This window comes from Notamacropus eugenii, chromosome 3 (assembly GCF_028372415.1).
Source record: "Notamacropus eugenii isolate mMacEug1 chromosome 3, mMacEug1.pri_v2, whole genome shotgun sequence".
Lineage (NCBI taxonomy): Eukaryota > Metazoa > Chordata > Mammalia > Diprotodontia > Macropodidae > Notamacropus > Notamacropus eugenii.
Genome location: NC_092874.1, coordinates 481,071,461 through 481,094,413, shown reverse-complemented (window position 1 = coordinate 481,094,413; position 22,953 = coordinate 481,071,461). Strand labels below are relative to the sequence as shown.

At 46.2% G+C, this 22,953-nt stretch overlaps 1 protein-coding gene across 2 annotated transcripts in view; it reads right to left on the bottom strand.

Moving 5' to 3' along the window:
- CDK13 (cyclin dependent kinase 13) overlaps positions 1-14,556 on the bottom strand; it is a 113,251-nt gene extending 98,695 nt beyond the window's left edge. Inside the window, exons 1-2 of one of the 2 annotated variants that reach the window (XM_072599103.1) lie at positions 14,107-14,556; positions 13,184-14,022 (exon numbers count right to left, since the gene is read on the bottom strand). In XM_072599103.1, coding sequence (XP_072455204.1) covers positions 13,184-14,022; positions 14,107-14,541 — 1,274 coding nt within the window. In that variant the 5' untranslated portion in view covers positions 14,542-14,556. Of the gene's footprint in view, positions 1-13,183 lie in introns of both variants that reach the window. The other variant, XM_072599102.1, reaches the window with a different exon arrangement.
- Between the last annotated feature and the right edge of the window lie 8,397 nt (positions 14,557-22,953).

Here is a 22,953-nt window from a genome sequence, read left to right as displayed (position 1 = left end):
TGGGCAAGTCACTCAACCTCTGTTTGCTTCAGTTTCCTCAACTGTAAAATGGGGATACTATTAGCAACTCCTCCAAGAATGGTTGTGAGGACAGTGCTTGGCACAGAGCAAGTATAATATAAATGCCAGCTGTCATTATAATTATTATTATTATTAGTGAGAGGGCTCTGATCTGACAGTCTATAAAGCCTCCAGAAAAGGATTCACATCACATGCAGATCCCATGAAAAAACTCAGGACACTTCGTCTAGAGAAGATTTAAAGGGAACATGATAGCAGGATTTAAAGACTTGAAGGGTTAAGTTAAAGATAAATTAACTTATCCTTCTTCCAATCAAACTTACTCAGTGAGTCAACAGTCAATAAGCATTTATTAAGCGCCTTCTCATGAAACAGGCACTGTATATTAAGTACTGGAAATACAAAGAGAAGCAGAAACCGTCCCTACCTTCACATTCAGGAAGGAGCTCACACGTTCGACAATTTCATTAGTAGATACATATGAGATACAGATCCTGATCCTTAAAACAGGAGGTAATATGGGGTTGGAAGTGGGGTGGGAATGTACAAAAGGACTTGAGCTGAAGGAATCCAAGAGGCAGAGGTGAGGAGGAAGCACATTCCAGAAATGGGAGGCAGTGAAAAGGAATAGCTGGAAGATGGACCACATGTTCAAGGAATAGCAAAGAGGCTGATGTCGCTGGTTGGACCATCAAGTATGTAGAAGACTGGAAAAGTAGGATTTGGAAGTCAAACGGAGGGTTTCATAGTTATTTCTGGAAGCAACAGGGATCCACGAGGGGTTAATGAGTAAGGGAGGTGACTGTCAGACCTGCCTGTTAGAAGATCACTTTGATAGCTGAGTGTAGAGTGAACTTGGAGGCCAAGAGACCAAGCAGAAGTCCTGGCATGGGGTAAGGACTGCACCAGACTGCCAGCTATGTGAGGAGAGAAAAGGGGACATATATGAAATGCTGTGGTGGTAGAAAAGACAAGACCTGGCAACAGATTAGATACTTGGGGTGAGTGCAAATGATGAGGAGCAAATGAAACCTAAGTTGCAAGTTTGGGTGACTGGGAGGATGGTGGTGCCTTTAAAAGAAATAAGGAAATTAAGACAAAGGGAAAGCTTTGAAGAAAAGATAATGAATTCAGCTTTGAACATGTTGAGTCTGAGGTATCTACAAGACATCCAATTGTCCTGTTTCTGATTGGAGAATGGAGTTCAGGAGAGAGGTTATGTCTGGATAAATCTATTTGAAAATCATCTGCCTAGAGATGATAACTCAATGTGTAAGTTGATGCGATCACTAAGCAAGATAGTATAGAAGTAGAAGAGAAAATGGCCAAGAACTGATCCCAAGGAGAGAATCCACCATTAGCAGACAGAAACCAGAGGAAGCTCTGGCAAAGGAGAGAAAGAAGGAGCAATGAGACAGAAAGGAAGAAAATGAGGAGTGTCATGAAAATCTGACCAAGATGGTAACTGACAGTGGCAAAGTCCACAGACAAATTTAAGGATAAAGATAAAGGCCATTAGATTTCCAATTAAGAGGTCACTAGTAACTTTGAAGTGAATGGTGAGGTCAGAAGTCAGACTGCAGAGGGTTAAGAAATGAGTGAGAGGAAAGAAAGTGGAGACACTAAATGTAGACAGCTTTCTCATGGAGTTTGGCCAAGAAAAGGAGGAAAGCTAAAGGTAGCAGAGGCAGGTTGAAGTGTGTGTGGGGGGGGGGGGGGTAAGTTCATAGGAGAGAAGCAGGAAGCAGTCTGTAGGTAAGGAAAGACTGAAAATTTAGTGAGAGAGTATTTATGATAAAGGGGACAAATCTTCTGGAGAAAAATGGGTTCAGTTGGGCATGTAAAAGAGCTTTGCCTCTTCACAGCAACAGAGAAACATGAAATAAGGAGAGAAGAGAGAGATCTTGGCAAATGACCTCAATCATTCTTTTTCAATGAAACATGGGAAAAGGTTCTCAAAGAGAAGCTGAAGGGAGAGGTGCCCTGTAAAGTTTGAGAAAGAACAAAAAGTTTTGGGATAACCGCTGTCACGAGTGGGATAGTGAATCAACTAATGAAATTTAAAAGGACCACCTTGATACTGGGAGGGCCCAGTTGAAATTATGAAACAGAAACTTGTAATGGACTCAGCATAGGAGCAAAAGTAGTATTTGATTGGGATAATCTAAGGTTTAGAAAGCTTAGCAAGATACAATGGATAGCAAATAGGATAATGTGGCAAGGGAGGCAAGTACAGAACTGAACTATTTCACCAAGGGATGAAGAAAGGGAAAGGAAGAAAGTATAGTCAGTGCAGAGGTGATAGCATGGGAAAGAAGTGTGTAACAGATGGATTAAAGGTCACTGTGAGGATGAAGAACAAGGCTGGAGCTCACAAAGCACAGGGAAAGATGGAATAATAGCATCCCTTGATAAATAAGTTGTCAATGGATATGAAGAAACAGTTCCCAAAAGAAGAATTCCAAATTAATTAGTAACCATATGAAAGAATGCTCCAAATCACTAACAGGGGTGGGGAGGAGAATGCACATCAAAGCAACTCTTAGATTTGGCCTCATCCAGCAAAGTGCAAAAGACGCAAAGAGACAATGTTGAACAGGCTGTGGGAAGAGAGGCACACCACTGCATTGTTGGTGGAGCTGAGAATCAGTACAACCATTTTCTAAAGCAATTTGGAATGATGCAAATAAAGTGACTAAAATATCCATGTCTTTGACCCAGAAATTCTACTACAGGGCTTCTACAACCCAAGGAGGATACCGGTAAGAATAAAATCCCCACAGACACTCTTTCTGGCAGGAAATAACTGGGAACAAACTAGATGCTCATTGATGGAGCTAAAAAAAAAATGAGTTAGCACGACTATATCATTTGCGTGCCTTAAGAAATGAGAAATATGATGAATACAGAAACATGCAAAGACTTCACATGATCGTGACAAGCAGAGCCAAGAAAGCAGGAGAGAGAAGTAACCACCACAAAAAAGCCAAAGTAAATGTTATATTAATATCATATTAACAAGGAACAATCGGGGCCCAGAAGAAGAGTTATGAGAAGACCTTCCCACTCCACTTCTTTGTGGAGGTGAAAGGTCCACAAGTGTGAAACACTGCATTTATTTTAAGATATTTCCTTTTTTTCTCCAAAAATCATTCTTTATACTGGATGCTTCTTTTGGGGGATAAGGTATACCGGGAGAAAAATTCTGGTGAATTAAACAAGATGTCAGTAAAAAAAAGTTAAGATGTTACGATAAAAGATTATGATCAGATAAGGAATCTGAGGGATCGTGAATGTGGAAGAGGAACACCTGTGGGTGACAGCAAGCTCAAGGGTACCATCCTCAATGAGGAGCTAAAGTGGACATCGGACCTGAGTACACTGAGGAGCTGGGGTCTTGGACCAAGTATTCATGTGAATACTCAAGTCCCCCGAGGGCAGAAGTCAGGATCAAGAAGAAAGGCTCCAAAGCAGGCACTGAACTCTGAGAAAGGAAGGAGAATGCCCTAGAGGTTGGCAGATTACAGCTACCACAATCTGGGCAAGGTGATACGTTTGAATTAAATGAACTTTCTTTAAGGAGAGGTTACTGAGTGATGGTAGCAGCAACCAAGTCGAGCAGGGGCAATGGAGAGCAAAGAGCATTCCCAACTGAAGCCTGGCTTGTTCACCACCTGCCTGACAACTTCCAAAGAGCTTCTTACAGGGCCTGTGAAAGCTTTCAACTAGCTCCCCATCCAACTCCATCAAGGGAGCAGCAGCTTCCAGGCAACTTGGATCAACTACTGATCAAAGTCTGACAGATCCCATCTAAAATGAAGGATCTCCTGTTGAACCAGCAACCACCCACTAGGGCTCATCCAAAATAACCCAAAACAAGACCTGCCTCAATGCCCACTGTGTCAATGCTGTCCCTCTGTTCCTTCTCCATACTTCATCCCTTAAGAAGCCATGAAACTCAGGAGAGGGACTGACACGAGAAGTCAGTCAAGCTTATTGCAGACGGGCCAGTGATACTAAAGCATTATTACCAGGGCATGCCTGGGGAAGGGCTCAAGGGAAAGAGTTTATGGGATCACAGAAGCTTGAGCTGAAAGGGACCTCCAAAGGCATCAAAAGCAAACCCTTCATTTTACAGAGAAGCTGAATAATTTGCCAAAAGCTACAAAAGTAACAACCAGTTAATAAGCATTTGTTATGCTTTTACTATGTGACAAAACCATGCTAAGTGCTGAGGATACAAAGAAGGAAAACAGTTCCTACCCTCAAGCAGCCAACATTCTAATAAGGAAGACAACTCATGGAGGGGAGGGGGGTGCATGTGTGTAATACAAGACACATACAGAGTAGACAGAAAGTCTGAAAAGGGAAGGACCTAGCAGTTAGGCTGGGGGGTGGAGGACACTGGGAAAGGTCTAGAGCCACAGTCAGGTTTGAGCAGAGGCTTGAAGGAAGCCAAGGAAAAGTGGCAAGAGCATTGCCGGCATAGGGGGAAATGCCATGCCAGTGTCCCCAGAGAAAGGGTCATTTTTGAGAAAATGCAGAGTCAAGAGTAAGAAAGCATCAAAGGGCCAAGTTCAGATGTATCAAGTAACTTAGAAGAAAAGGGTGAAGGAATAACTCTTAGTTGTCATCTAAGCCAATGTTTCCAGTGTTCTTAGGGTTTGAAGAGTTAACTCAGCACAATTCCAACGTGTCTTGGGGCACAGGCACCAGCACAGCTTTAGGTTCCTCTCTGCCTCTGGCCAGGAAATTCACAGGAACACAAGTGAGGGGAGCTGCATTCCAACATGCCTCTTAAAAAGCAGAAACCACATTTCTAAGGTATGTAAGGAACTGAGTCAAAAGCAGAAACCACATTTCTAAGGTATGTAAGGAACTGAGTCAAATTTACAAGAATAAGAGCCATTCTCCAATTGATAAAGGGATAAGAATAGGAAGTTTTCAAAGGGAGAAATCAAAGCTATCAACAGCCATATGATAAAAGTGCTCTAAATCACTAATAACTGCAGAAATGCAAATTAAAATCACCTCAAACCCATCAGACTGGCTAAGATGTCAGAAAAGGACAAATACTGCAGATGTGGGAAAATAGGTACATGAGTGCACTGCTGGTGGAGCTGTGAAGTAGGTCAACCATTCTGGAGAACAGTTTGGAACTACACCCAAAAAGTTTTAAACCATGCCTATCTTCTACCCCCACAATGCCCCAAAGACTAGAAAGAAAGGAAAAGGATCTATATGTACAACAACATTTATAGCAGCTCTTTCTGTGGTGGTGAAGAACTGAAAAGTGAGAGGAGGGCTATCAACTGGGGAATGGCTGAACAAGTTATGGTACAGAGTAACGGCGACAGGATGCTATTATGCTGGAAGAAAAGACGGTGACGATTTCAGAAAAAACCTGACAAGACTTATAGGAATGGATGTAAAACGAAGTGAACGGAAGCAGGAGTGCAATGTAAGTATAGCAACATTATAAAAGACAATGAGCTGGGAAAGACTTAGTAACTTTGCTCAACACAATGACCAACCCCAATTTCAAAGAACTCCCGATGTCCACCTTTAGACAGAGAGCAAATGGGCTAAGAATACAAACTGCAGCAAACTTCTTCTTTGGATGTAGCCAATGAAGAAATCTGTGTTGTATGACTGTTGTATCTGTCATGATTTGTTTGGGTTTGTTTGTTTTGCCTTTTCAATGGGTTGGGGGATGGGGGAGAGAATTCAGAACTGGAATTTTTTTTTTAAATTCAATTTAAGAATGGAAAAGGGAAAGGGACAAGGAAAGGGAAAGGAGGACGGAAACCAGAGACCATACAGTCCCAAAAGTCAGATGATTCTCTCAGGATCACTTGTTCTCTTAACCCCAACAAGGGAAGGGTCAGTCTCTGCTGAACTGCTCTATATAGTCAGTCACAACCTAATAGGAAGAGTTGGGGACAGAGACAGGACACCTGGCTTCCAATACAGCCTTTAGACTCATACTAGTAGTGACCAAGGGCAAGTCAAACATCTCAGGGCCTCAGTTTTCTTACTTATAAACGGGGGCTATCTCAAAGAGTTTACAAAGAACATTAGAGCCTGTGGAGCTAGTACTGCCATCCAGGACTTCTATAAGGAGGCTCACTGGATGGTTCCAAGAGCATGCCCCAACAGCCAGGTCACTACTGGTATAGCAACAAGAGCACTGGGTTCAAATCCTGACTCTGAAGCTTTGTTTACCTATTTGACATAAGTCATTCTAGAACTCTGTTTTCTCATCAATGAAGGAAGGCAGCTAGACCACAGTCCTTCAGGCTCTCTCTAGCTCTTAATCTGTGATCCCTTGTGCTATGAAGCTCTGGCAGCCCCATCTCAGACATCTTACAATGTTGGCCAATATTAACCAAAGATTGGGGAATCCATTTGACCCTCAGTGGCACTAATGGTGTCCTGGCAGTAGGAAGAAGCTTGGTATGTATGGGACCCCTCAATCATATTCCCTGCAATTCTCTTGCTGGCAGACAAAGCAGAACCTAACTACCCTAGGGTCTCAAAAAGGTTTAAGTTCCTTCCCTCTGTAGCTAACAATGTCAGCTGGAACAATGAGAAAGGTTCTGGATTCTTTTTTTAGCATTCACAGCCAGCTGGTGCCCTTGGGCAGAGAGAACAGACACTCTCACAGAGAAGCCACCCTTGTAAAGATCTGATTCCACACAAATGGTGAGAACCTCAGTGATAATGGTCACTCCCATTCCCCACCCACTGATAGAGGTTCCTTTAGTCTTCAAGGAAATCTTCCACCTGCACTCACCTCACTGTGGATAATAGCCCCCATTTCAGTTCACCCTCCAAGTTAAGATGAATTTTATTGGCAGAATATCACTTCTGATCTACTACCAAACAAGGCAGAACCAAACGGATATGAAAGCAGGATCTTGACAGTCAGCCCCTCCTCATGAGGGCAGCTCCACCCCATGGAGCTCAACAACAATCACTGGTTCCTCTACTCCACGTTGAACTCATCTTCAACAAAAACAGTATGTTTTTTCATCACAGATTCTTTTCTACAATCAGCCCCTGCTCCACCATGATAACCATGGCAAAGATTTATGAGAGACAATGTGCACCCAAGAGGTGACAGCAAACTGGCCAGGTAGCCAGAGGATTCCAGGGGATTCTTGGCAATTGAAGAACCTCCAGGTTCAATGACCAAAAGGCTGTCTCCTTTCTCACTACCTAAGTAGTGAAACCTGATGCCTTTCAGCTCCCCCTGGTCATGCAGTCACCCCCAGAACTTAGCAAGTAATTAGGATTCCAAACAACTACTCTACAAATACTGATCCAGTCACCCAGTGGATGAGGAAAAGTGATGAAGGCCTGATCACTAAAAAGGACATATTCCAAATATACAGTGCAGGGAGGAATTAGATTTGGTGATGAACTCATGATGTGGAAGTGAGAATGACACCAAGCCTGCAGGCTCAGGGGACTTTGAGGAGGATTGGGGCAGCCTTGATAGTTCAGAAGATAATTCAAAGGAGGTAGGGCTGGGGGACAACAATGTATTCTGTTCTCTGATCTAGAAAGGAGACCCAGGAACGATGGATGGATGATGCAAAAAAGGAAAATTTCTTAAGAGGGAGAAAGGTAATGAAATACTTACCAACTAAAGCAATGACAAGGGCAAATAGGGGCCGCATGAAGTCATGAGTTCCCCATCACTGATGATCTTTAAGCAAAGGGTGGATGACTACTTGTAAGTATGGAATGTTATCTAGGGGATTCTCATTCAGGTAGATGGGGCAGACTAGGTGGCCTCTGAGATCCCTTCCAGGAACTCCGATTCTGGGAATTTGTTTGAGCACTGACAACAAGAAGAATTTGGGGAACTATATATGAAAAAGGTGAAAACAGACTTCAGAGAGATGAGGAAGGCCTTCAAATGGTAAAGTAGGAGTGTGGGCCATATTTAAAGGTAACATGATTAGCATTACACATTATTAAATTTATTCTGGCGGTGGTGCAGAGACAGGAGGCAGGGAGGCTGGTGGAAAGGTTTTTCTGTCTGGGCTAGAAATGTCACTTAACGATGTCACTTAGTGAGGTGACAGTAGGCCTAGAGAGGACAGATTGTAAACATCATGTGGGGCTGAACCTGGTATCAAGAAGAGCCCAGAATCCAAGGCTGAGTGACAGGGAACAGCAGAATCATTCACTCAACAATCAGAGCACCTGGCACTGGGGCCTGGCTACAGAGACAACAATGAAACAGGGAGACCACAAGTATGAACAAAGTAACATGGGAGAAGGTGGTATCAGGGATACTAAGGACACTAAGAGTCCTTTAAGCAAAGAAGGGAACACAATCCAGGCACAGAGACTAGTGGGCAGGCGTGCCCCACATGAAACCAGCCAGGAGGCCAGTTTGGCCATGTGTACCTTGAGACAAAGGCAGAATTAGCTCGGAAAGATAAGCTAGAGAAAAGCCATGAAGGGCTGGAAATGCCAAACAGCACAGCTCATATATGATCCTGAAGAAAACAAGCAAAGGTTCTAAACCATGTCTGCAAGGTCCAAATCCCGTATAGACCCCTTCTCAGTACCCTTTTCAAGAAATAAAACAAAATCCATGGGACTGTCAAGGAAATCAGTTAGACTGAGATATAGATATCAAAATATTATTTGAAAAAATTCACACAGCTCAAGTTAAGAACTGGCACAGAGATACTGCTTGTAAAGCTGTGTCATTCCTAGAAGTGACAAGATCTAACAGCTGATTGACTGTGTAGGAGAAGCGCAAATATAGAAGGAGTTAAAGGTTAGGCTGAAGTCATACAACTGAGGAGTGATAGGATGGTGACACCCTCAACAGAAACTGGGAGATTTGGAAGAGCTGTGCGTTTGTGGAGCCGGTGAGAAAGACAGAAAACAAGTTCTGCTTTGGACACTGAGCTGGAAATGCCTACAGGACATCCGCTCTGAAAACACTCAGCAGGTCGTAAGAAATTAGAGCTCAGAACAGTGTAAATGAGGGATGAGTAGATGCATCTGGGATTCTTCTTCAGTGATGAAATTTGAACGCACGGGACTAGTGAGGTCACTCGGAGTAGAGAAAAAAGAGGACAAAGACCTCAAATAGAAACACAGGGGTTGGGACTTGGATAATGATACAACAAAGGACACTGAAAAGAAGCCAGACAAGAGAACTACTTAGAAAAACTCCAGAGAGAATATAGGAGGAGAGGATGGGCAGTGACCAGTGTAGCAGAGTGACCAGAAAAGATGAACACTTAGAACGGATCAGAATTGGTTACCTGAGAAAGAGCAGTTTCCAAATAAGAATGTAACAAACATTAGAGCTGAGGGCAAGGTAATGAATTTGGTTTGGGGCATCTTCAGCTTGAAGTGCCTGGCGATACCTAGACAGCAACCGAAGACGGGTAGAGATGAGGAGCTAAAGTTAATGCAGGAGCAGCTTCTGGAACAAAGATACGGAGGGTACAACAAGCTAAACTGTAGAACCAAACGCAAGCAAAGGGGAAGGGTACAAAGGAAACAGCCTGTGGCGCCTCCTCCAGCCAGCCTTTCTTTTCCCCTAATAGTGCTTCCTCTCTCATCAAATAGCATGGAGCTACTTATCTAGACTTAGAGTAGAGTCAACAGCCTTGCCCTCAAGAAGATTATCATTCTACCAGGAGTGGGCCCCCTCATAGGGGCACATACAGAAGCATAGAAGGCGAGAGGCCTTCAGGATCCTTCCATCTCCAGCCTTAGGTGTCCTACACAGAGCAGGCACTTAAGTATAATTAATAACTCAATGGGCTGAACTAGACAGATTTGGGAAATTTCTGTATTTACAGGTTAGAAGGAAAACAACAAACCAGAAGTTACCAGATCAGGAGACACAAGAGGTTCAAATGACTTAATGTTATGCAAAGCACTTTGCAAATATGCAAGTATCAGTCACTTCAGCAGTTTACTCTCAGTCCCACTCCACCGATCCATACCCTAGCTCAGCAATCACTTCAGGCTCAGCCCAAGACCAATGACTGGGTCCCTGGATCCATCTTGGCCAACTCCAGACCACAATGAACTTTCCCTTTCTTTATTATAATTTTTTTGGCCTTAATCTCTGTTGCACCATTAGCACTTTTAATACAATTTTCTGTCTGTGGCACAGAATTGAGTGCTTGATGTACTATCTGGTTCCCTAATTCATTCAGACATGCTTTTTTCTTTCTCTCTCCCCTTACTATATTGTTAGCTTTTTGTGATAACCAACACGGTGGTACTTTTGAGACCTACTGTGTCAAGCATAAGATTGCATATGCATATGGCATGGACCCAAACAGTTATTTATAGTCTCTACAAAACTTCACGGTAATACAAGTTCATATGAACCATTTCTAAAATCTTGGGATAGCTTCTGGCAGTAAAAACACTATCTGAACTCCCTATGCATTTTTCATATTCTACCTTTCCCAGTGCAAATTAGGCACTGAAAGTATGTGTTGAATAAAATGTTTATTAAAAAACTGAAAAAAAAAATATTGCTACTGAATTTTTACAATCTGAGTAAAAACCATGGCAAACTATATTCAAAAGTTAACATGGACTGGTGGATTAATTCTGAGGAAACTGTCACAGGACTGTTCAATTTCCTTAATCCATCTTAAACTTTCCACTGACAGCAAAGCACCGAAAGGGGTCCTTGGAAGGTTTATTTTAACAACAAACACCTCACAACATTCCCTGAAGAAATTTTCATACTTACACAAACTATTCATTACATACATACATTCATACATACCCATTCATGTAACTACATCTCATGTATCAGTTTTCATCCAATGATTTATCTAACATTAAACTTCACATGACATTAAAAGCACCAGAAATCACAACTGCTAAATGACTCAAACATAGCATTAAATTAATTTTCCAACAGGTTTGAAGAAGCAAAAGTCTGCTGGGCAATTCTTAAAACATCCAACACTACCCCAACCAATTCTGGCCAAGAAAAGAAAGTTGCTCATCAATTCTAGCCAAACCCGACCATGACACTGTAAAAGCCTGATCCAATGTACTTTAATAACCATCCATTTATAACTCTGCTCCAAGGGATCGAGATGACCGCAGAACACCCCTTCATCTAATTAATGTCACTTTTTAAAAGGAAACCAATAAATGCACCCCCCCCCCCCCCCCGCAACCACCCCATACAGGATATATACCTGCATCTAACGGTTACCCAAGAAATTCCAGCTATCCTGGATATAACTGAGAAGTACTCCACAAGTCTTGTTCTCATGGAGCTATGAGAATGCATCACCCATCGAATTTTACTTTTCCGCAAAGGCAAAAATCTTCAAATAAGACAAAAAAATAATGAAGAGTTCCCATGCCCTGCCTTAGTCAGATCATATGCCATTCTGTCAGCTACATTTGAGGTGTAATGCTGGCAAACTAGGAGGTGTCCAGAGCCCGGCAGCCAGTAAAAAGAAGGGTTCACCTGAAAATCCTTAACCAGGCTAGGCTCTTAGAAGACCAGTTAGAGTCCATTCCCAGATCCATTCTTTATTTAGCTATATGTTCCTAGGCAAGTTACTTCCTCACTACTGGTCCTAGTTCTCCTTATTTTTTCAAAATGAATACGCTGGACAAAATGAGTTCTAAAGTAATTTCCAAGTCTAAAAAATTATATGGTTCCATGTAAAACAAGGGGAAAAAAGATGAACATACTAAGTAAAGTTGGCCTAGAGAAGTCCAAGATTTTCTTGAAATACCTATACAATTCATTGGAAAAGGACTAGACTTCATCTCAAAGCTCTTACATAAGGCAAAATTAGGGGCAAATGGGAGAAGTAAAGAGCAAGACCAGATTTCAGCACAGGACTCAAAAGAAGTCACCTTTGGAACTGTCCAACAATGGAAAGTGCTGAGTCAGTGAGATGCCCACAAGTACCAACCCACCTGAAAGACCATTCAGGGATGTCAGAGAAGACAATTCCCTCCAGATGAAGGAGTTTTCCCTAATGATGACTTCTCAAGTACTTTCTGACTCTAAAACTCGATGAATACAAACACTGCTACCCGCAAAATCACAGGGAGGATTGTTCCGTTTTGTCACCACATTCTTGAAAGGAGCAAGCAGAAGTGGCCAACAAATCAACAAATACATTTACCAGCCAAATACAAACCACAGGCTGCTTTAGGTCCCAAGTCAGTTTTAAAGTTCAAGTTCGGGGACTGGACATAACTAGAGGAAGTGCAAATATAATCACATTTCAAAAGGTTCAAAGCTCCAGTAACATGTTAAGTATGTTAAATAGGAAAAGGCTTAAATCGGCCATACATGTTGACATCAGCTTAGAATAATATTTTTTTCCCTTTAAAAGGGGGAGGGAGGGGGCAGAGAAATTCCTGGGGAGTAAACTCCTTGCAACAATTCCACTCTGCAACTTCTACTCTGAACTGTCTGATACATAAAGCAGTCAAATGGCTTGCCTAGGTCCCGCTGGGAGGGGCATCTTGAACCCATCTTCCTGACTCGCTGACTGGCAAAATACTCCAAGTTTCCTCTTTACAGGATAAACCTGGCTAAATTCAAATTAATTCTCTTTCAGCACAACGCTATTTTTCATCCTGGCCTCTAGCACCATGAGAGGTGCTGTAAAAATTAATTCGTATCTTCATTTTGCTTTAAAAATGACCCCAACCTACAATGCCGTTTTTCTGAGAGGCCTCAAAGCCCGGCCCGGCCCATAGCACATGCTTCATAATGCTGGCTGACTTAGAGAAGCCCAGTGCGCTGATGCTTTAGGACGGGAGAATCGCCGATTCCAAATTCAATCTGGGGAACATTCTGAACCCTTCCCCCTGACAGCCACCTCCGTCCACCCCAGGATGCTCTTAGAGTCAGCAGCACCCCCACAAGAGTCGGTACAACCTCTCCCAGGGTCTTCTTTAGCTAGCAAGCCACCACGGAAACTTAAAGGAGCCACCGAACGTGGAGGCCAACCCGAGGACGCCCGCACAAGACTTGGGGGATGCACGGAGCCGCCACGGGGGGCTCGGCCCCGAAGCCGGCCTCCCGGGCACCTGTGCCAGGCCGGGCCCCGCCCTCCCGCCCGGGGTCCGCCGCCCCCGCCCCTCCCCCGCCGGGCCCCGCACCCACCTGACGGCCGGGCTGTAGGGGCTCCGGGAGCGGCGCCAGCCGCTGCCGCCGTACGGGCTGGGCGACACGTCCCCTCCGCGCTCGTACGAGCTGTGGCGGCTGTAGCTGGGCGAGCGGCGGCGGCCGTAGGGGCTGGGCGAGCGCGGGCCGCGCCGCGAGTACGGGCTGCTGCCGGCGCCGCCCCCCGGGCTGCTCGGGGACTTGCGGCCGCGCAGGGAGCCGTCCTCGCGGGCGCCGGCCGGGCTGGGCGAGCGCGCGCGGCGCCGGTAGGCCTTCGGCTCGCTCTTGTCGTCGCGGTAGGCCCGCGGCGTCTCCTTGTAGGCCGAGGGCGGCTCCTTGGCCGCCTTAGTCCGGCTGCGGTGCGCCTTCGAGTCCCGCTCCTTGCGGCCCGACGCGCCCGACGCGCTCTTGCGGCGCCCCCCGCCGCTCCCGCCGCCGCCGCCGCCCTTGGCCTCGGACGCGCGGTCGTCGCCGTGGCCGTGGCGGCCCCGGGACTTGGCCGAGGCCTCGCCGGCCCCGGCGCGCTGCGCGTCCCGCCGCCGGTGCTCGCGGTGCCGCTCCTTGCTGCGGCCCCCGCCGCCGCCTCCGCCGCCGCCGCCCCGGTGCTCCCGGCGCGGCCTGCGCTCCGACGAGCCCCCGCGCCGCGCCGGCGCCCCGGGCGACGAGGCCGGGCTAGCCCCGCCGCCCCCGGGCCCGGCCCCGGCCCCCGGCGCGCCGGGCGGCCCCAGGCCCTGCTCCGACTGGGAGCTCACGTCGTCGTAGTCGGCGGCGGGCGGGCTGGCCGCTCCGGGCCCGGCCCCGCCGCCCCCGTCCTGCGGCCGCCGCGGCGGCGGCGGGGGCTGCGGGGGCTGCGAGGGCGAGGGCGGCGGGGGCTGCTGCGGCGGCGGCAGCGGCGGGAGCGGCGGCGGCGGGGGCTGCGGCGCGAAGAGCCGGCGCCGCTCGGCCTCCTGCCCGGCGCGGGCCCCGCGGCGCCGCTTCTGCCGGGCCGCGGCGCGCCTCTTCCCCCTGGGCAGCCGCTTGAGCTCGAGCCCCGGCGGCCCCGGCCCCGGCCCCGGGCTGAAGCAGCAGGAGGAGGACGAGGAGGCCGCGGCGGCGGCGGCTGCGGCGGCGGCCGGGCCCGGGGCCGCCAGGAAGAGCAGCGAGGGCGGCGGCTGCGGGGGCGGCGGCGGCTGCGGAGGCGGCGGCGGCGGCTGCAGGAGCTGCGGCTGCAGGAGCGGCAGGAGCAGCGGCGGCTGCTGCGGGGACAGGAAGCGCCGGCGCTTGCGGCGCTCCTCCAGCTTCTTCTCGGCCCAGCTCAGCCCGGCCCCGGACCCGCCGCCGCCGCCGCCGCCCAGGGCCGTGTCCGAGCTGCTCGGCATGGGGGGGCGGCTGCGGGCCCGCGGCGGGACGGGCCGGACGCGGCGGGCGGGCGGGGCGGGCGGGCGCGGCCTCCTCCGACTCCGGCTCCGGCGGGCCCGGCTCACACCCGGGCCATGGCCATGCCCGCGCCCGGAAGCGACGACAACAGCGGCGGCCTCTGCTCGGGTTGCTCCTCAGGGCCGCTCTGGGCGGAAGTGGCGCGGCCGCGGCCCCGGCGCCTCACTCCATCCCGCCCCGACGTTGGGCTCCGGGCGGGCAGGCGTGTGTGTGTGCGTGCGCGGAGCCTCGGCTTCTTCGGGCGGCGGCGGCCCCACGCACGCGCGCGCGCCCTCGCTCCTCCTCGCTCTCCCACGGTCCCGGTCCGGTCCTGGCGGCGGGGTTGGGGGGGCGGCGACGTCGGCGGCCTCCGAGGCCTGGGCCTGACAACAACTCCCGGCCTGCAGCCTCGCGCACGCAGCGGCCCCAGCGGGATTGACGGGCGCGCGCACGGCGGCGGCGGCGGGGCGCGCGAGTGCGTGAGGCCGATCGAGGAGAGCGTAGCTGACAGACTGACGGACCGACGGGGGTCGGATGGGAGAGGGGCGGGGCTTCCGACCGCGTGGGGGAGTGGGGAGGGGACGGGGACGGCCCAGGGAATAGGGCCCGGACGGAGTCTTCTCCCTCCTCGACCCACTTTTGGCCCCTCCCTTTCGCTGGGCTCCCGAGCCGGGCTGCCCCGCCCCTTCCCCTTTCCCTTGTCTGGAGGAAGGCAAGAAGGAGGAGCGTGAGGGGGGTGCATGACACGGCCCCTCCCCCTCGCTCCCCTGGCCTGCCCTCGGCGTGCGCGCTCTCGGCTGGACGCCGCTTCGGGGGCGCGCACGCACGTCTCACACACATAGGCGGAGATGAATGGCGGCGAAGGCTAGTCAAGTTGAATGCCCTCTGGGTCGCCTCGTCTCCGCCCTCGGCGTGCTCGCTCCTCGTGCGTGCGCCGGAAGGCGCTAAGGCAACGTCGCTCTGCTTCCGGGGAAGTGGTGGGGCGAGGAAGAAGCGTTACCGGAAGGGGAGGAAGGACGGGGGTCAGCAACTCTGGCCGCCGCCCCCCCTCGGATCCCGTCCCGCCGCCGGCGCCAGGGCCGGAACGGGAGGTGCGGGGGCCGCGGCTCCCGAGACCCCAAGAAAGCCGCCCTGCGGGGCCTGGAAAGCGGGAGGGTGCAGAGGCCTCGCGGTCCCGCCCCGGCCGTGCCTCCCCCTCGGGGACGGCGCCGGGCCCCCTGGTGCGGCTGGAGCGAGCGCGCCTGCACCCGGGCCGGGGCCGGGGCCGGAAGGCCGGGAGGCCGGGACCAGGCCCGAGCCGGGGCCCCTCCTGGCGGGGCCGGCTTCCTCTCGGAGCTCGGGCTCCCTTTGCGGCCGCGTAGGGTTTACCTTGGGCCTTCAGAAGCCCCCGGGCTGCGGCGTGGCGCCCTCTGGCCGGCCGCCCGGCCCCTCGCCGCGCCCGCGGCCTTTATGCCCCTGGCCTGACGCCTGGGGATCTCAGGGATCCCCAAGGTAGCGTTTGAGCCCCTCGGGCCCGGGGGTGTGCAGCCATGCGCCCCCCCCCTCGGTCCTGGAGCGCTTCCCGAGGGCGTGGAATCGGCGTGAGCCCCCAGAGGCGGCCCCGAGCCCGGAGCAGCGGCCCAGCCCCGGCCCCCTGGAGAGCTCTTACATGGCCCGAAGGGTGAGGGTTTGTTCTTGGCTTTTTACTGGACTCTGGCTTGTGGAGGGTCGTCCGTAATGAAACTCAGCCAACGAATTAACTTTCTGTTGTAAATTAAAGAATAAAACTAAGGAGATTTCAAATGAAACTTAGAGCTCTGATCCTTTTAGAATGTGAATGTTAAAAAAGTAATTGTGTGCCTCCTTTCCACCAGGCCCAGTCGTACTTAGTCCTAACCCTGTTCTCTTGGTGGCACGTGACTTCATTCATCGTCTCATTTCAGGGTTAAGGTTATTTTCTATTATATTTTAAAATTAGGCAGAACAATCGGATTTTTCCCATAATTGTGTTCTGTTGTATAATTCTATAAATGTAACTTGTGTCCTGGCCAGAGGTTCGGCCTTGTGGCTTCTTGCATCATTGTTCTTTGGCTTGTCTTCCTCCCCTCTCTATCCCTCAGCCTGGGGCAGCTAGGGGGTGCAGTGGATAGGGCAGTGCAGGAGTCAGGAGGACCTGAGTTCAGATCTCACCTCAGACTAGCTGTGTGAACCGCTGTTGGCCTTGGCTTCCTCATCCCTAAAATAGGAATAATTGTAGCACCCACCTCTCAAGATTATTGTGAAGATCAAGTAAGATAATGTTTGTAAAGTGCTTAGCATGGTGCTAGGCACATAGTAGCACTGTGTAAATGCTAGAAATTATTATTAGAACACCTTAATTTTATAGATAAGGCGACCTTGGGCAAGTCACTTAACCCCAATTGCCTCATCCTGGGTCATCTCCAGTCATCCTGATGAATATCTGCTCACTGGATGCAGATGGCTCTGGAGGAGAAGTGAGGCTGGTGACCTGCACAGCCCTCCCTCACTCAAAACAAAGTCAAGTGCAAGTCATGTCATTATTCTCTGATGGCATGGTCTTCTTCAGCAACAAAGGACGAACACACACACATCTCTCAGCCTAGAGAACATCAGAATTAGGCTCTTGAGAAAGAATAGCAAGCCCTCAGATCCTATACAAGCACTTAAGTTAACCAACCATCAAGTATGTGGGACGAACTATTTAAGGAGATACAGAAGTCAGAAAGGGTCCTTCAGGCCCATAAACTGGCAGAACAGCTCTGTAGTGGACTTCTGCCACCCAGAGACGTTCCTGTTCTTATATTGTTACTGGGTTTAAAGCCCCCCTCCTACAACTACCACAAGGGGAAAATGCTTGGGGATGTTAGAAAGTCAAGTAATCCTTTCTGGTGCGCTGCCTCCCAGACTAGTCCATTAACATTTCGATTGCTGTTACATCAGTTTCGTTACATTTAATTTCGTGACATATTATCATTTTACTATTTTATTAGCTTAACCTGTCAGTCTGTAAGATAGCCTTATAATGGTGGTTTTCCTTTATTTTTGTCAAAAATAATTTAAAATTTGTCTTTATACATCTTCTGTGTGTATTGGTAGGGTAAACCCAGATAGTTGGTTCATTCTTTTCCTATAAAAATATGTCTCAGTTTATCTTGATGGTTGATAAGATTTATTAAAAAAAAAAATGCAGATGATACTTGTGGGCTTATCTTGTACTCCCTTTCATCAGTTAATGAGTCTCTCCATTTTTCTAAAGCTACCGTCTTGTTCTTGCTATCCACCTAATGCAATAACAACTGTAACTCAGACACCCTGCCGCATGGCTATAATTAGTAATGCAGCCTCCCTAATAGCCTTAATAAGATAGAGCTTTTAGAGGTTAAAGTTTGGCCACCTACTTTTCAATGGCTATTTTAAATCCCTGTGATAAGTGAGCAACAGCTATTGGCATGGCTTCTCACATCCAGTGCTAAGTGTTCCTAAGAACACCCCACTTTGAATCAAGTTCAAATTGTTTTAAAATTGTCACTCGCCCTCTCAAAACAGAGATGGATCGTTCTTACAAGTTTGTATCCACCGGGATCTAGACTCTGTACTGGCTTATTTTAGGTCAAAGAGCAACAAGGCTTTTTACCTCTTGGCTTTGCTTTTAACTGACTTTTACTAACCTTGAGCAGATCCCCTCACCTTAGACTTGTTTTTTTCCTCAGCTGTAAAAGGAAGGGATTTAGACCAGAGAGATGTAACTTTTTCATTGGCCGTATCTTTTTCATGTCTCTTTGCTAGAACTAACATTCCTAAAATTATGCCAGACAGGAGACAGGACAGTGAAGAGCTCTGCCACAGACGGATTTAAAGTTTTCAGCTCGGTGCCAAACACAGTGCCCTGTACACCAACACTTACTAAAAATTAGATCAATTACTTATATTAAGGAAAAATCGTTCTGTTCATATATTTTAATGATTTTTTAGCAAATGAACATTGCATTTTATCAACCTTTTATGCATGTTGATGTAATCATGTTTTTCATATTAATATGATTACGGGCTATTGCATGGCTAGAGAGCTTTCCTTGAAGTAATGAAAACCAGAGGTTGACCCTCCTGAGTCACACTAGCAGCAGGTTGGGAGATAAGTCACCTCCCCATTCGGTGCTCCAGGCAACTCCCTTAGGTTAAGTTGTGGGATGACTTTTTTGACCTAAGTGAAAGCAGTATCTGCCCTCAAGATTTCTTTACAACTTCCATTTTCATTTTTTTAAAAATCCACTGAAAAGATCACAGGTCCAGATCACATTTTTTAGAAGATGCTTATATTGTTTTCCTATTACTTGAATTCCCATTAATTCCTTTTATCAGAATGAAGAAATAGCTTTGTATGTTGCCATATTTTGGCAATATTTTTGTAATATTTTTGCATTGGTATTCATTAGTGATATTGGCCTGTAGTTTTCTTTCTTCATCCATATTGTCTGGTAGAAAGAATTGAGCAGCGTGCTATCTTTCTCTGTATCTAGTAGCTGTCATTCTGTAGGGATTATCTGTAATAGTAAAATTCAACGCAGTGAGCCTGCACTAGTCAAAAAGTTTGTTTTAATCCTGTCTTTGCCACTCGGTAACTGTGACCTTGTAAAACCAACATTCTTAACCTCAGGTATAAAGCTCCATAAACATAACTGTATTTCCAAATAATTGATTCCCTTTGTCATCCTACGTATTTAATGCATTTTAAAATGCTCTTTGATGAAGTTCCTGAGGCTGCTCGTTCCTGACCCATACAATTGCTCCTCCTAAGATAGGCCAGTTCAGATTATCTTCTGCTTCATCAGTTTGGGAATTTTATGTTTGATATTCAGCCATTTCGTTTTGAGTTCTCACATTATCACAGAACTGCACTTAATAGTCTGATGCTTCTGTTAGTTTGTGGCCTTCATAAGGACGTTCTTGTCCTAGTTTGATGTACTCAACTTTTTATCTGTTATTATCCTTTAATAGAAATAGTTTGTGATTTTGAGTGAGAAGATCATAGATATTTTATTTTGAAAATCAGGAGCTTGGAACAGGGAAGCCTCCCATTTCCTCTGCATACAATCAGAGGCAAATTTCCCAGCTTTCCAAAACCATATATGGTACTTGCCCTCTTGGTCTCCCAAGCTAGTTATAAAGAAAGGACTTTGTGAGCCTTAAAGCCCCATGAAAATGTTAGTTATTGGTGTTATTACTATTTCACTGGTTCCCTTTCTTTTGTGATCTATCTTATTTCTGCTGCTTTTTTCCACTTTACTTTCAGTTTCTTATCTTCCTGACTTTCTTTAAGTGACATAAGTACGGAATCAGCTCACGGAGTTTTTCTTTTTAATTCGGGCGTTTATTGCTATTAATTTACACTGACTGTACTTTGCTGCAGCCCATAGATTTGAGCTGGATTTCTGATCCTTAACTAAACTTAAAGAAACAAGCAGCATTTCTATATTTGATAACTATTTGATCAATATCCCCAAAGTGCATTCTCCCCAACTTCATGCTTTTCCTTCCAGTCATCTTACCTTGTTCCCTTTGGCATTCTCAGTTATTACTGTCTAATGATCTGAATCATCTTTTGATTGTATTCTTAGATTTTTTTTTTACCTCCTTTTTTCGGTTTTCCATGCTGTTTCCCATTAAAAATTCAGTGGATTAGACTTGAATCAGAAAACCTGGATTCAAGTATGTGCATACTGTCTGTGTAGTTACCTGATCTCTCAGCGCATCAGGTGGTTCATCTGCCCTCCCTCCCTTACAGAGTTGTGTTGAGGAGAATGCAAATCTTAAAGCTCTTTGTAAATGTGAGTCAGTGTTTTCTAACTCAACAGTATCATCGCTCACTGATTAAAGGATGCAGTACTAAATTTCAATCATTCTGTGGTGCTTACAGTAAGACTACAATTAATCAGAATTGAAAAGGACATTAGCTTAAATTCTCGAACTTTGGAGTGCTTTTACAAGTCCCTTTTTTTTCCACTCAGTATTGAAGGTCCTCAAGATTTTTAACCATCCACCTTGGGTTTTCAAACAATGCTTAGATTTTCTGGATCTAAATTTGTTATCAGGGACCATGTTTTAAACTGTACATCTCCTTTTTCAGTGTATTTAATCAGTGCCAGTTGTTGAAGAAAAATCTGGTGGAATCCAAACTGACGTTTTTGAAAAGTGTTATCTTGCACTCTTCAAATCTGTTGACTTGAAGGATTGCTTCTTTATACCTTGAGTTTTGAAGTTTGAGGATATAGGCAAGTCATTTCACTTGGACTTCATTGAGTCATAATTTTAGAATTAGGGAATTGGGAGGCCTAACCCTAATTCCACACTGCATTCTCAGTTTCCTGAACTTATATAGAATAAGGATACTAAGAAAATTCTTATGAGGATTAAGTAAAATAAGATATTGTGCAGTGTTTTCCAACTCCAGAATTCAGCTCTTACGTTACTTGGGCAAATTCCTTCTTGAAGTTCCATGAATTCTTTATATTTGCCAAATATTAAGTACTTTTTGTTCTTTGGGGGAAAATTTTTGGATGATTTCCTGAGATGTAATTATTCTTTGATATTTTCTCAAACACTACTAATTATGAACTTGTCTTTCCTTGATTAGTAGGTTCATCTGCATTACTTTCTTCTCTAATATTATTTCTGAATTTATTTTTCCATCTAAGCTGGCTTCCTACCATTGTCTTCCAGAATTCATAATTTCTTCCAGATATTTTGTACTGTTTCATCATCATCTTCCTGGACCGGGAGCTTGACTCAGTTTCTAGTGTAATTCCTGTTGTGATGTTTCTTCCTGATTTTATTTCCTTTAATTTTTTGCTCATTGATCATTTAAATATATTTTTCAAGATTTCTTTGACTTTTCCTGAGTTTCTGATGCTGTTTGAATATGTTGGTCTTGTAGTATTTTTCTCTTTGTTACATTTTATAATTTATTTTTGTTTTTTATTGTATCAGCATTTTTAACTCAACATCTTTTAGTTGAGCTTTATTTATTGTGTGAGAATTTCTAACTTTTTTACCTCTTTGGAGCCTTTTTCGTTTTGAGGGAGACGGTGAAGAAGCAAGTTCTCATTGACTTTCCATTTTACTGTCTTCCTTGAAATGTACAGTAATTTTTTTAAGTGAGTGTTAAGAGTAAGCACAACTGATAATGATGTACACTACAAAATTTTTACAAAAATATGTTTAAAAGTGAAATAAAGACAAAGTAATGTATTAGCAACACTAAAACTGAAAATAGCAATTTTAGTGAGAGCAGTGGGTTTGAATATACTTATTTTTGAAAATCTTGGTTTACCATTTTGTGATTGAACAATCAAAGATATGTATCTAAGTTCACATTTATTTTGTTCCTTAGTTAAGGACTATCGTGTCTGGGGGAAAAATACCTGCAAAGATATGTAGATTTATATGAGCTGTACTTGTTAAAAATCATGACACTCATTTTTCTGTGTTATCCACAAATCATGCAAAGGTTATTGTTGATATTTGGCTATTAGATTTCCATCTGCCTTGATATCATTCAATTGCTACAAGTTAATCTGCATTATATTTTTTAATTATTATATATTTTTATATTTTTAATGAGTTCAAAATCCACTGAAAATCTTTGTTCAAAAGAATTTAAATAGTTTGAGAATCTAAGTTTTTAAAATGTGCAGATAGTTTTTATAGGTGACACGCAGCGTTTTTAGCAGCCCACAGAATAGAGAATAAATACAGAAGGTGAGGGTGGACAGCAATGTCACATGCTTCAGAGAGGTCAAGAAAGATGAGGATTGAGAAGATATCATCAGATGTGGCAGTTAGATCCTTGAAGAAAACATTTCATTGAGTGAGGAAACATGGATAATGGAGAAATGAATGTGGAAGATGAGGAGGAGGGGCTTTGAAAGGATTCCCCCCCCCCCACTTCCCATCCTCTTCCACAGTTCTTTCCTACACCATTATCCCTCATGCACCTCCACTCTTCTTGATCCCTCTCATCTCAGTCCCTTGGTGAATCAGGTCACTCTTCTCCTCTTGCCCTATTACACCTACTACACCTTACCAAGCCCCAGCTTTGAATTACTTCATCTTTAGTCCTTTGGGATTATCTTGGATCATCGTATTACTGAGAATAGCTGTCACAGACCTAGCAGTGATATTTCTGGATTAAAGGGTATGCACAATTTTATAGTGCTTTAGGCATAGTTTCAAATTGTTCTACAGAAAGGTTGGATCAGTTTATAACTCCACCATCAGTGCATTAGTGTCCCAGTTTTCCCATATCCCACACACCACGTCCAACATTTTCCTTTTTTGTCACGTTAGCCATTTTGATTGGTGTGAAGTGGTACCTCAGA